The sequence below is a fragment of the Salvelinus sp. IW2-2015 genome, linkage group LG17 (genome assembly GCF_002910315.2).
Source record: "Salvelinus sp. IW2-2015 linkage group LG17, ASM291031v2, whole genome shotgun sequence".
Classification (NCBI taxonomy): domain Eukaryota; kingdom Metazoa; phylum Chordata; class Actinopteri; order Salmoniformes; family Salmonidae; genus Salvelinus; species Salvelinus sp. IW2-2015.
Genome location: NC_036857.1, coordinates 5,023,541 through 5,038,195, shown reverse-complemented (window position 1 = coordinate 5,038,195; position 14,655 = coordinate 5,023,541). Strand labels below are relative to the sequence as shown.

The following is a 14,655-nucleotide window of genomic DNA, read 5'->3' as shown; positions in this document are numbered from 1 at the left end:
GTTGAAAACTAAAAAGAGAAAATAAAGAGAAGGGAGAACTTTCAAAAAAATCCACTTTCACGTATTCTTCCCTTCCTCGTGAGGAGGGAAACCGAGATGATGCCGCTCTTTGTGAGCTGAATGGTGGGCAGATAAATTACATTGATTTCTATATATAAACTGTGCCTGTTGCTAACGGTAATATTATACCCGCCTTTTAACTTTGCAGTCTTTTGCCCTAGGAGAGGGATAAAGCTGTTTTATGAGGAAAGAACAGCCCCAGACGAGCCAATATTTAGTCCAGCAGCCAAACAAAAATCATTTCCCTAGTTCAACATTCTGAAAATGGAACACGTTGGATCTCGAGACTCAAGAAAGGAAGAGAAAAAACCCCATAAGGATGCCGCGAGCGTCAGTGTGACTGGCCGGCGACAAGAGCACAACCCCTGTGCTTAGGCAGACGAGGAAGAGTGTGTGGGTTATCCTATCGATTCGAGTTGTGAGCAGTGAACGGGTGCGTGTGTATCGATATTTGCTTCCAGGAAAACACGCGCGTCAAAAGTCCTTTTGAAGATGCAAGTCACAGCACAAGACAGAAAAGTGTTGTTTATATGCCAACAGATGCATGTTTCCTTTTTTTCTCTCCAGACACCTTGAATTACTTTTTTTTTCTCAGCATGGGGAGATCATGAAGACGCAGAACTCTCAGTATAACGCTAAAGGAAAGACGAACAAGACGAGACCAGCTTCCTGGAACTCTCTCTCTCTTCTCAACTTTCCTGTCTCCCCTCTCCCTTTCTCCCGTTTCTCCAGACAGAAAACTTCCCTCCGCTACGCGGGTGAATCCCTTGTAACCCACAATCGAGTCACAATGACAGGCCTGTAATTATGTTAAAAGGAAAGAGGAGTTCTTGCCGAAGAGACTCAAAAAACAATATTATTTAGAGCGTTAAAAAAACTCCATAACGATTGATCGAATTGGTTCACACCACCCAACCTCCACCCACGGGTGCAGCCTCCCACGTCTTTGTGATCTCTCTCTTCCGTCGCGCCCCTGAACCCCTGCTTTCTTCTCTAACTTCTTCTTCGATCGCCTCTCGTCTGCATCTCACTACTCTCTTCTGCTCTCCTCTCCTCTCAGTCTTCTCCACTGCTATGCATGTTACCTTTTGGTCTGACTGATATTCAAATCATACATGGCCTTCAAAGGCGCGTTCGACTTATCGGCGTACGTGGTTCTCATTGTTCTTCCCTTTTCATTCTCTTGTCTGGCTTATTCTGTCCGTGTGTCTGTGGAGCGTTGTTCTCTGTCTGTCTCTCTGTCTCTCTCCTCGCTCTTTACGTGGTGTTGTGACACTTGTTATCGTTTGACGTACCTGCAAGATTGGGAGAATAGCACCTAGAAGTCTACAAACACGATACAGTGCGTACATAATAAATCTGAAACAGGGCTTTCATAAACAGTAGTTTTCTTAGAGGGAGGCCCATGTGACCTTTCACACTACCGTGCTCGACCCGACCATACTGGTGTTGCCATCGAGGTATTTTCTTTACGTTTGACCTTCCAGCAACAGTTCCGCGTGCTAGTATTTGACCCACGTTTGCTCTAAATCACAGGGTATCATTTGGTGAACTGGTTCTAAGATGGCCATAAACCATATCGATAAGTCGGCATTATTTCACCAATGTTTGGTCTTATCAGCAAATATATCTTCCAATAATTACACTAACGATTACATATTGCCTTGGCCAACTGCTTCTCGCTATTATACGAGTGTCGGCCCCAGATTGACAGAACATTTACCAAACAATCTTTGTTGAGTCAGTTCTGGGTGTAGACGCCGCGCTCTCAGTTTGTCAAATAGTGGAAAGTTAAAAGGGAGAAATAAATATGGAGTGATTCTCATTTCTTTCTTGATGGCGTTGCGATGATTGGTTTGCCAATTTTGTGTTCTGTATGTTTCATTCATGTATTGTTTATTTTTTTTGCTGTCTTTTCTTGTGTTATAAAGCAACAATATTGGAGATGTGTTTTATCTCCAGTTTTTTACTCCATTTTGGAAAAATAGCTGCGTGTTTGATTGTGTTGATTTCAGAGTTTTCAACCATTTTCCAGAAGTTGGTTGATCTGACTTCTCGTCTTCTCTCTCTTTCTCCGGTCTTTCTCTCTCTCTCTCTCGTCTTCTTCTCTCTCTCGTCTCTCGTTCGTCTCTCTCCTCTCTTTCTCTTCCTTTCTCTCCTCTCCTCTCCTCGTTCTCTCTCATTCCTCTCTCGCTCTTCTCCTTCTCTCTCCTCTCTCTCTCTCTCTCTCTCTCTCTCTCTCTCTCTCTCTCTCTCTCTCTCTCTCTCTCTCTCTCTCTAGTGGAGGGCCGTGCTATAAATCAGTTCGGAACATAGAGCAGTGCTGAGGACTGTGTAAGAAATTCCCATGAACCTTGTAGTCTAGATAGCCAACAGACACCACAGTGCATGTTTTAAACATACTGTATACACACAGCCAGGACTCCAGTACTGATCAGGCAGCTGAACAATTAGGACAGAGGAGTAATAATCAATCTAAGATCAGCTCACTCTGCACATCCTCTACTGACTGCAGGAGGTTGACATATTGAACTGCTAAATGTGATTCAACATTCCAATTCAGTGATAGCCACAGGCTCTTTGTATTCCCTGTTCGCCATACGCCGTCTAGCTCCTCACACACACAGAGGACGCATTTTCCATTTCAGCTTTCTGATTCATGGAAAAACGTACACACCGGTGAACATGCTTCAGTAATTAATTATCCATCTGCCGCAGGTGACAAATGTGCAGAACCATCAAATAGGCTTCCTAGTCTACGCATGCACTAGGCTTATTCACCAACAGTTCTAAATTCTTCTCATCATGTGTTTGAAATGTGCAGCCCTATTTGTGGTTCATGACATGTACGAGATGTGTAAGAAGACAGAAATAATCAGTATACTGTATATTTCTGATGAAGCTTAGCTCCTGGGGTGACTGTGTTCCTCTGATCCCAGGCCACAGGGAAGGTGATATTGGTAAGGTTTCTTAAAATGTGGATATATTCTATAACCCCGGAGAGTGAAGATTGGGGAGAGAGGATTGATAATAGTGTATTCACGTAAACAAACAGGCACACACTAATACACACGCATTTAGGCCCTCCAGCTAAACCGGTATGGTGCTAATCTCTCCACAAGAGGGAGCGAATTTATATTTGGCTTCCTGTAAATATATAAAGGCATATATTTGTGTCTCTACGGATACATGCGCCTACCCTCTGTTTCTGAACATGCTTGAGGTCATGTCAAGAGATATGCGTGTGGAGGAATGAGAGAACACGTGAATGTGTCATTTCTGTATGTAAATATGCCCGCTAGGATTAGTCTAAAACGGCTAAATTCCTGTAAAAGCAACTAAAATAAAATAATTTTCAAACTGATGAGATGTGAATGCCACTTCGCTATGTGTGGACCCCTGCAGTATCCTTGCAGTCCTAACTTCCAGTGAATAATCTTTTGTGTTTCTTTTCACAATTGTCGTTCACAATTCTGCTTTGATCCTAAAACTGTCATTTGCTTTTGGCCATTTAGATTATATGAGGTATTTCAGAGAAAATACACACATACAAACTGAGACATAATTAACAATGATATCAATGTTACTTTCTCTCCTCTTCCCTGTATCTAATTTGCCTAATTTCTCCACAAACTAATGTGCCAAATCAGGTAATGTTGTCTTTCTCTTTCTGCCTCTTCCCTACCTCCCTCTCTCCCTTCCTCCTCTTCCCTACCTCCCTCTCTCCTTTCCTCCTCTTCCCCACCTCCTCCCCTACTTCCATTACAGCATCAGGTAACAATGTCCCCCATGATATTACATGTTCTCTCTCCACCTCCTCCTCTGCCTCCCATCTCTCATCCCATTGGTTAATAACCCCCTCCCTGTCTCCCCTTCTTCTCTCCTTCTCCCCCATTCCTCCCACAGGTAACAAGTTCTCATCCTGCCATGCCTATCTCCTAATAGCAGCGGTGTGGTGCTATGCTCTTATCTTTGCCACCGGGCCTCTGACTGGCTGGGGCCGGTATGGTTCTGAACCGTACGGTACAGCCTGCTGTATCGACTGGTACGCCCCCGGCCAAAGCAGAGCTGCCATGAGCTACATCATCTGCCTCTTCCTCTTCTGCTACATCGTCCCCTGCATCATCATCTTCCTCTCCTATATCTTCATCCTGCTGACGGTCAAGGGGTCACGCCAGGCGGTGCAGCAGCACATATCCCCACAGAACAAGATCCCCAACACACACACACTCATCGTCAAGGTACGCACTGTCACACACACACTCTCACGGTCAGGATACACACACTCCCTCTCACAGACACACACACTCATCTTCAAGGTACGCCCAGGTAAGGCCAGCATGTTATAAATATGCCAACTTTGATTGATTATTTCTCAATTATACTTTTAGAAACAAATGTCAATTATACTGTAGGTTAACAATCTTTACTCCACATGACCATTCTATAGACTACATTTTGAGAAAATCCCCTAAACATGTTTTTTTTAATCACCAACACACACACACACACACACACACACACACACACACACACACACACACACACACACACACACACACACACACACACACACACACACCACACACGAACACAGCACAGTCAAACACAGCTTCCAAGAGCACGACTCGACTGTCAAGGGTACACACTGTCACACACGCACTTAAATAGTAGTTGTGCAAACACACACACACACTACAATACACACCTTGGAAACTGTAGCAGCACATTTTCCTAACTTAAATGCTGCTTTATGTTTAGGCTTTAAAGGGTTTCAAGTGGGAATTGTGATTGGTTATTAGTTCAAAAGGATTTTGAGAGCACCCCAATCATCAACTTGGGGGATCTGTAAACAGTTTTCTTTTTTTCACTCCTTCATGAATTAAAGTTTGGTTGGGACATTAAGGTTTGAAAGTAGGAGTTTTAATCAATTATAAGGTCAATGTATCGGTCGGTGGTCAATAATCAGCCTCATCATTATGATAGGGGAGAAGTTGTCCTCTTTGACTTTGTTTTTGTTCTAAGTATTAGTTTAAAGTATTGTCACATGGATGGGTGGGGGAAGAGGGTTTGAAACTTTTATTTTCACCTAATAAACTACTGTATGTCTATTCCTCCCTTTGTGTGTGTGTTTTCCCGTCTCTCCCTCCTAGCTCTCGGTGGCGGTGTGTATCGGTGTCGTGATCGCCTGGAGCCCATACGCCTTCGTCTCCATGTGGGCGGCGTTCGTTAACTCAGCGGAGGTCCCTCCCTTTGCTTTCGCTGTGGCTGCCATCTTTGCCAAGTCCTCCACCCTCTACAATCCTATCGTCTACCTGGTCTTCAAACCCAACTTCCGCAGGTCCCTCTGCCGGGACTGGCTGACATGCCGACGGACCCTATGTGCGTGTTTGTGCTCGCACGGCTCGAACCAGAAGGTGTCCTGTACACAGTCCCAGCAGCATGGGAAGGAGGAGTGTAACTCGACGCGGCGGTCCAATGGATTGCCGGAGAACCATAGGGGGGCATGCAGGCACTGCCCATGCCCAGAGAGAGACACTGGTTCTGGCGGATACGGCCAAGAGACTACCCCTCAGAGGACTGCAAGGATACTGCAGGGGTCCACACATAGCGAAGTGGCTGTTAGTCAGCTGTCCAATGAGATGCAGAGTGACTTCCTCTGAAAAGACAAAGGAGAGAGAGTAAGCAAACGAGAGAGGGAAGGGAGGATGAGGGGAGAGAAAGAAGGTAGAAAGTTAGAGGGAGGGAAATGTGGGAGAGGAAGGCAGTGACCGGGAGGAGGAGAGCGAGAGATGAGAAAAGACGAACAGTGAATTGTTTTTTACATACAAAATAAAAAACATGGAGAGGGGAAGATCAGAGGGAAAATACTTTCAAACAGGACATTTTGTTGAGGAAGGGCAGGTGTGAACTTGCACTAACAATCACAACAAGGCCATCCTAACTCCTCTCACTCAGAGGAGTGGCCAAACCAATCACCTCGGAAACTGTTACTGCCACAAAACTAACTCAACCACAAACTGAACTAAACCAGGGGTGTATTCATTATGCAGATGCTGTTGGAAAATGTTTCTTCTGTTGCGAAATTTTTAGCAACAGAAACGGTTTATTCCAAACAGAAAACGTTTTGCAACGAAAATTAGAATATTTATTGGACAAATTCAGCTAGGTCCCTCACTGTTTCATTCCGTTTGCTCTGTTTGCTTCCATTTGGTTCTTAACCTTGTAAGACGTAATGATTACAACCCTGTCAACCAACATGCGACCACAAACTGAAGAGTCAGCAACATACCAAAAACTCAACCAAAATACCACCACAGACTGAGCAGCCAATAACAACCAGGAACTCAACCAACAAACTCACCCAAGCCAGACTGAAAAACAGACTTAGCCAACAAGCCCCTGATCTCTCGGATGCAGCTGGTTTGATTCAAAAAGACTTGAAAGTCATGAACCCACAGTCTTGATGCAGTAGTTAGAGATATCGGACGCAGGGCCAACAAGAGGGTCCATAATGAGAACTACACTGGTGTTTAGGGAAATACTACCAGATGGAGTATCAGCTTCTAGATATGTCCCACAGGGCCTACCAAAGTAGAGAGAGAGAGAGACGTGGATGAGGATACTATGGTGTATATATTAAAACTCACATAACTGAGAGAGTTGTCTACATGGGGGCTTGGAGTGTGTGAACCGAATTAAGACATCACTTAGCTGAAGGCAGAACATGAGAAAATGAACCCCTTAGTTGCTGTATTGATCACATGACAGTGGTGTGAGTCAGAGTCAGACTTGGCCAAGCAGCCGTGTCCAGAATTATTCASTGAACAGTTAGGACTGTGTTCAATGCCCCAGTGCCAAATGAGCTACCATGAAAAATAAACATTTCCGCACCATGGTTGGGATCAATTTTAACTCAGTCAATCCAGGAAGTGAATGGAACATTCCCAATTCTGCACACAGTCTTAATAAAGTCCAACTAAAATGTCCTCTCAAATCTCAGACATTCTCTCAGTTTTTACCCCAGACATGAAACCAACGCAACAACAGCTACAAGACTAATACACAATCTATAAAAAATCAAATTAAAAGATCCKGTTTTGCAATTTAGCCTCAGAAAACAGAATAGATAAAATATCGAGCTATAGTGAGTTGTGTTGCTATCTACTTTCTCCTTCCAGTGTTTCCCCAGGAGTGTAGATAGATGGTTATTGTAAACAAATTGGAGAAGGGTACAGTGGAGGTGCTGAACTACAGAGCTGGGCTGGTTCTGCTTGGTTAAACAAATTGGCCTGCCATCACCGTACAATCAATATAGAGCCATTATAGAGTTCTCACTGGGTCCAGACAGGGAGCTCAAATCTGGGATCACGGAACAGCCAAAGCCCCAGGACTTGACCCAAAACAGTGATAGTGCTATTGTTGAGAGTGTAATTGTTGACATAGTTTTGACATTTGTGTGTTCTCATTTACATTAATGTGTGTGTGCTTATGTACGTGTTGTTTGATGCAATTTGCATACGCGTGTTTCTGTGTGTGAGAATAGCTACTGTATGTCTGCTTCAGTTTGCAAGTCTATGTGGGCATATGTTAGTGCAGTAACTCACTGAGGAAAGTCGTAACATTATTCTCTACATTGAGTGAGTCACAAACAAAATAGAACTCGAAGCTCTCAAATAAAATAAAATAAAATGTTATTTGTCACATTCGCCGAATACAACAGGTGTAGACCTTACTGTGAAATGCTTACTTACAAGCCCTTAACCAACAATGCAGTTTTAAGAAAACTAAGAATAATATTTACTAAAGAAACTAAAGTAAAAAATAAAAGAGCAACAATAAAATAACAATAACGAGGCTATATACAGGGGGTACCAGTACCGAGTCAATGTGCGGGGGTACAGGTTAGTCGAGGTAACTGAGGTAATATGTGCATGTAGGTAGCGGTAATGTGGCTATGCATAGATAATAGATAATAAACAGTGAGTAGCAGCTGCGTAGAAAAAGGGGGGAGGGTCAATGCAAATAGTGCAGGTAGCCATTTGATTAGCTGTTCAGCAGTCTCGGGTAGGTGTTGTAGTAAAATATGACATGAATGAGCTTTTCTTCAATCCACTGAAGACCCATCTCCTCTTGTTCCTCTCCTCTTTAGTGAGAAAAACATAGAGTTGCTATTTCATAAAGGGACTTCTAGAGAGACAACAGGTATGCTTTAAGACCTGAAGACAGAGTACAGATGAGCTTAATGTTTTGTCTGGCTAGAACTTTCTATTCACTCCTCTAGGACACTGGGTCATCAAACTCGTCTAAACACCGTGCCGCTGTGTTAACCAGTAATCAGGTCCGCTAAAGATCATGCCATGCTCCAGTCTGACTATCTCTGATACATTAACTATTTCATGTTACAACAATAATAGTTTATATCTATTGTTCACAAAATACCACAGTGTCAGCACAAACACCCGTAACCAGTCMTGTGGTTCAGCACCTTCAGAACTAAAAGACAGTGGCTTTGTTATTATTGAATAATGCAGCAATAACTCAATGCTATAAATTGTAATCTGCTCTGTGGGTGACTTGGCCAATCTCTGACTTTGAAGCATGTATCTCCACCCTGACCCCTGACCTCCAGAGAAAGATATCCTCTCTGTTTCTCCATCCACCCCCCTCCCCCTCTCTCTCTCTCCATCCAATGCTCCTTTATTTAATGAAAGTGTCAATATTATTGAAACAGCTCTATTATTATGTTGTATTGTCTTTACGACCCTGTTATGAGTTTAAAATAGAGTATAGATGTGTATTTTAGCCGCACTAAAGAAAACACAAGACCTAGTCGGACAGCTGAAGAGAAGATGCAACATACAATGATTGAGATGACCATGCTGAGCCAAGCTCATGTGAGGAGTTAACAGGGTACTTTTTAGTAATCTCCCATCACAACTTCTAATCTGAGCCATCGATTTACAGGGTTTAGCAAACTCAGATTGAACACTAGTTTGTCAACGGCCGCCATATTGGCACCAAAGGTTACAATCGCGTTCTATTGATGAATATAGAATGTTTGGTGCGAACGTGGAGGTTGGTTCAGCCAAATTGCCACAGCTGAACGGCACCCTGTTCCCTGAATAGTACAGACATAGGGTGTCCTTCGGGATCTTTCCTTTCCTTCTAATACTATGGTGGATAAGATATGTTTGTCCTTTGACAATGGGGCGGAACTAGGAACCATAACTGTGCATTTGTGATATATTTCTTTATATGTAATGATATTGATCAGTGATCATATTACTGCATGGTTCATAAGGAGTATACATCACCGTCAGGCCATCAGGGCACCTGGCCATCTCATCCAAACAGCACATATGTACCAGATGTCAGGGCTTTCAAACGGGTTTGGTTTGCATGTACAGGTGTACAAATGTCTATGTACAGAAGTTATATATAGTTGTAGATACCAGCCTACATGCATACTTGGGGTAATGGGTGACCCCCAAATTGTGTCCTTGGAAATGGGGTTGAATGGTAAATATCTCAAATAACAAACAAATCAGAGCACACAAACAGTGTGTTTTAACATTGACTCTTTATGCAGTGCCAATGCAAAACCTCTTCCTGGTCCTCTGGCTGTCTGTTCATTTGGTCCTTAATGGCCCGTTGTCTCCACATGAAAATTGGCTTCCCATTATTGACCTTGAGTGGTCATTTGCAGGGGGACCACATGAAAATAACTTGGACCGCRTCAGATGCAATTTTTTAAAAGTTCCATTCAATTGCAGTCTAATTGTGATCATATAAAATGACATTTTTGCTAAAGCAAAGAACATTATAGCCGATATCGCTGGCTCTCCAGCACCAAATTTACTCCATATTTAACGTTTGATTCTGTCCTGAGCTCCACATCATCTCTGATATCGATGTCATCTACAGTGAAGCGTCTCACACGGGCCCGTTTATTTATTATGTTGTAATCTTTGGACRGACTTTTTACATGAAGTGGCCTAAAGATGATGTATGTACATTGTCTTTTTTTTAGGCTTCGGCCCTAACTTATGGCTATCCACATCAGTCTCAAGGAGATGAAAACGTATCTGTTCTGTTACCATAGCTCGTCCAACCTCATTCACCCCAGCAGCGTCATCCCAGCAGGGTTATGAATCATCAGAGAACCATAATGTTGTAACGTTATAGTACCAACATTCACATATGCTCTGGCTTTTGCTTGGCCTGAACGGTGAGCTAAATTCTACGTTATGTCCAGAAGTCTCCATTGAATACTGTCAATCAGTCCTGCTTAACTAAAGCTAAATGGATGAATACAGATGGGGTTTGGATATCTCCTCTGCAGCAGGATAGCAGTAGGACTTTAGTTGGAACTATATTCCTCTGTGCTCATGCTGTGCAGACCAGATAGTATGTCCCCAAATGACACTGTCTGAGTTGAAAGGGTAAAAAAACAGTATTGAATTACTGACTGAACCCCCATCATGCACACAACAGACACACACACACACACACACACACACACACACACACACACACACACACACACACACACCACACACACACACACACACACACACACACACCACACACACACACACCACACACACACACACACACCACACACACACACACACACACACACACACCACACACACACACACACACACACACACACACACACACAGGAAGAGTTGCTGACCTTCTCCACCACTTCCAAAGACACAGAACGAGGCTGGATGTGATGTGCACATATGTTTATATAAAATATATGGTTTAAAAGATTACTGCTATCAATATAATTATTAAGATGATTATTATTATCATTGTCAGTGAGGTCTCAGATGCACTGTGAAAACATGTTTACAAGAAAGCATAAAAAATAAAGTGCTATTGTTAAAAAAATTACCATGTTTTGGCGTGGGTTGTCCTATGGGATGTGAGTAGTTTAAAGTTGTTAATGCTAATGAGGCAGGATATTACAACACACACACACACACACACACACACACACACACACACACACACACACACACACACACACACACACACACACACACACACACACACACACACACACACACACACACACACACACACACACACACACACACACACACACACACACACACACACACACACCACACACACACACACACACACACACACACACACACACACACACACACACAACACACACACACACACAACACACACACACACACACACACACACACACACACACACACACACACACACACACACACACGGTCCAGAGGGAGTCCAGTCTAGCTGCCTGGCTCTTGCTGCAAGCTAGCATAAATATTAAGTCTAATTGGGTTTGGTCACAGTGTTCCGCGTCCCTCATCTTCATAAGCCAGGAACTATTGATTAAGATCAATGAGCATTCAACTCAGTGGTGTGGCACTGCAGAGACAGTGAGAGAGAGAGAGAGAGAGAGAGAGAGAGAGAGACATAATATGACATTTGTAATGTCTTTATTCTTTTGGAACTTCTGTGAGCGTAATGTTTACTGTTCATCTTTATTGTTTATTTCACTTTTGTATATTATCTACCTCACTTGCTTTGGCAATGTTAACATATGTTTCCCATGCCAATAAAGCCCCTTGAATTGAGAGAGAGAGAGATATGCAGCATCCACAACAGCCTTTTCTACCACCAGTCCTAACCATAACCCTCAGGTAGTAAGACCATTCCTGAATCTGGAACAGATGAAGCTTCTAAGATACCTGCTCTGTTTGTTCGGTGGCTAGAACAGCTCCTGCAGCTTGTTTCTCCTGGCTCTGCAGGTTTCTGTATCCTCATGTTTCTGGTGTACCTGACCTAGGGCTGACTGTATTCTCGCCACACTGGCAATCCCGAGGCATGACGGCAATCTAATTCCACGTGACCGTTGAGTCATGGTAACTAGGATTCTCCAAAACTGTGCTCTGATGCCGCTGATGGTCATTAGTAGCCTACCAAACTTTCTAACTCAGCGCTCTATTGTCCCTCTAATTACTTTGACATCAATGCAAATGCAATCGAAAACAAATCAAACACTTCATGAGAGCCTGTTGCGCAGCGAGAGCCATCTCCTCAATAGCTGGCTGATGCATGGAATGAAATAAGTGTTCCCATGTTGAGCAACATTTCTATAGGCTACATTATGCTTTGCATTTGTGTGAGAAAACAGAGTTTTGATGGCCTATATTAAAAAGTCGAGGATCCAATCAGCATTGTAAATGCTAGGCCTACTATGTATTTTTTCTCAACTTTCCTCATATTAAGCACATTGCTTCGCTTTACAACCAGAGTAGGCTACCTGGCTGGCATGACAATGAATTGTGGGAGAAGTATCCTCCATTCCCTATTCAAGTGTATAGGCCTACAGATAAAATGTATTTTTTTCCCCTGACCCTGTTCCTACAAGTGCATAATAATTGTCCAATCTAAATCAAAGCTAATTGCATACACATATTATTTAGTATATGTAAAGACTAGATTGAATCAAAAATAGTATGATCGGTGAGAATGCATTTTTCTGCAACTTTTTCAAATCATTGTTGCATGCATCATGTAGCCTAGCCCATAGGCCTATATGTTTTGATAAGATGATTATCACAACTAAAGTGGGCAAATAACGTTTCTCGTGATGCTATATTTATTGATAAATTCTTAAAGAAAACTCCACCCAAAAACAATATTTTGGTATTTATTTCATTCATCCATTGTTGATACTGTCCCAAAATGTTTTAATWCTACACATATATTAGTAGGCTATATGTAATGACCAGATTAAACTGAGAATAGTCTGATGGGTGAGAATATTAGCAAGTGCTTGTCAAATTGTGAATGAGAGACTGATGAAGTGTGCAGCCTGCTCAAGAAACAGAGCAGAGCTTATGCTTTTCATGTTACTTTTTTCAAATCACCATTATATAATGTCACATCATGCAGCCTTAGAATGTATTACAAATCAAAACATATAGCCTAAGGTTTGTATCACAAATGAAAGTTGCATAAATAACTCTAAATTAAGCATGTAGGAAGACCTGTTTCAAATGATCACTTTGTTAACCTCTCAAAACAGAATAGCCACTCCCTCTGAAATACTTTGGGAAAAATATCCTTTGTATTTTATATAGCTATGTTCAATTGTATTCTTCTTACTATAAAATAATATAAAACAATGCCACTGGAATTATAAGCAAATCTTGTCTGATAAATGAATTAGTGTATCCCACAGCCATATGACTCAGAATATGCTATTCTGTTCTTCTGAAATAGGCTACATTTTATTAATATATTGATTCTTTAAACCTGACTGAAATAAATAAGACTACATTTAAAAAAAGTAGACGTTCCAAAGGTCCACATCAGTGCATGGCTTGTAGTCTATGCATGGAAGCCCTGAGATGCTAAACGTGTTTATGTTAATTAACGGTAAATTACAGTGAGACCGGCAGTTATTTGCATGACAGTTACCAGCTGACAAAATGTAATGGCCGCCACAGCCCTAACCTGATTTAATCCATTAATCCTGTAGGTCTGGCCTGTAGCAGGAAGGGAATACTTATAAAAACACATTGCTGTATGTCTGCCTCACCTCCACCAGACGTCCCTACTGCACACCATCTGCTAAGTACTGTACACACAGAGCCAGACGGGGGGGGGGGGTTACATCATGGAATAACAATGGTTTATTTCAGTGCAGTACAATATTATTTATAAACACACACGCAAGCATTCTCCCAGCTAGGTTTTGCTTCCAGTTTAATTGAATTAATTTTACAGTTGGATTTGTAAAACATTTAGCTTGTTTTTTTTTAAGGTAACATAAGATAGCTTGTGTTATTTCTGGCAGTTCAGCTAACCAGGCTACAGAGGATAACCCTAGGTAACGGCTGTACAGATGACAGCTGCCCGGTGATAAAGTAATGTATGACTCACCAAGCAACAGAGCACATACAGTATGTTCAGCCATACTGTTAACTTTCAACTTTTAATGTCACATGCACAAGTACTCTAAAATGCCTTTCTTGCGTACTCAATACCCAGCAATGTAATAATCAATAACAGTGTAATACTATAAAAAATTTAAAAACACAAGAAACAAGAAGAAATATGAAGAACACAATAAGTAATTAAGCATACCATATACAGGATCGGTTCCAATACCTTACAATGTGCAGGGAAACTGGAGTGATGGAGGTAGATACAGTATGTATAGAGGTAAGGTGACTAGGCAACGGGATATAAGATAAACAGAGTAGCAGCAGTTTGCATGTGAGTGGGTGATTGTGTGTGTAGAGTCAGTATAAATGTATGTGCATATTATGTGTGAGTGAGCAGATGCTGGAGTGAGTGTGTAGGGCCCTGCGAGTGTGTAGGGCCCTGCGAGTGTGTACGGCCCTGCGAGTGTGTAGGGCACTGCGAGTGTGTAGGGCCCTGCGAGTGTGTAGGGCCCTTTGAGTATGCATAGAAACAGTGCTAAACGAAAAATTCAAAGGTCAATGAGGAAACCAGGTTAACTCAGTCTGTGTAACTATTTTATTAGCTCTTTCTCACTCTTATTGCTTGGGGATAGAAGCT

The 14,655-nt window shown here is 42.3% G+C and overlaps 1 protein-coding gene across 1 annotated transcript in view; it reads left to right on the top strand.

The window, feature by feature from the left end:
- opn7b (opsin 7, group member b) overlaps window positions 1-10,573 on the top strand; it is a 16,723-nt gene extending 6,150 nt beyond the window's left edge. The window contains exons 4-6 of the mRNA XM_070447814.1: window positions 3,829-3,834; window positions 3,967-4,301; window positions 5,214-10,573. Of these exons, the coding sequence (XP_070303915.1) occupies window positions 3,829-3,834; window positions 3,967-4,301; window positions 5,214-5,723 (851 nt within the window). The 3' untranslated portion in view covers window positions 5,724-10,573. The remainder of the gene's footprint in view (window positions 1-3,828; window positions 3,835-3,966; window positions 4,302-5,213) is intronic.
- Window positions 10,574-14,655: the final 4,082 nt, after the last annotated feature.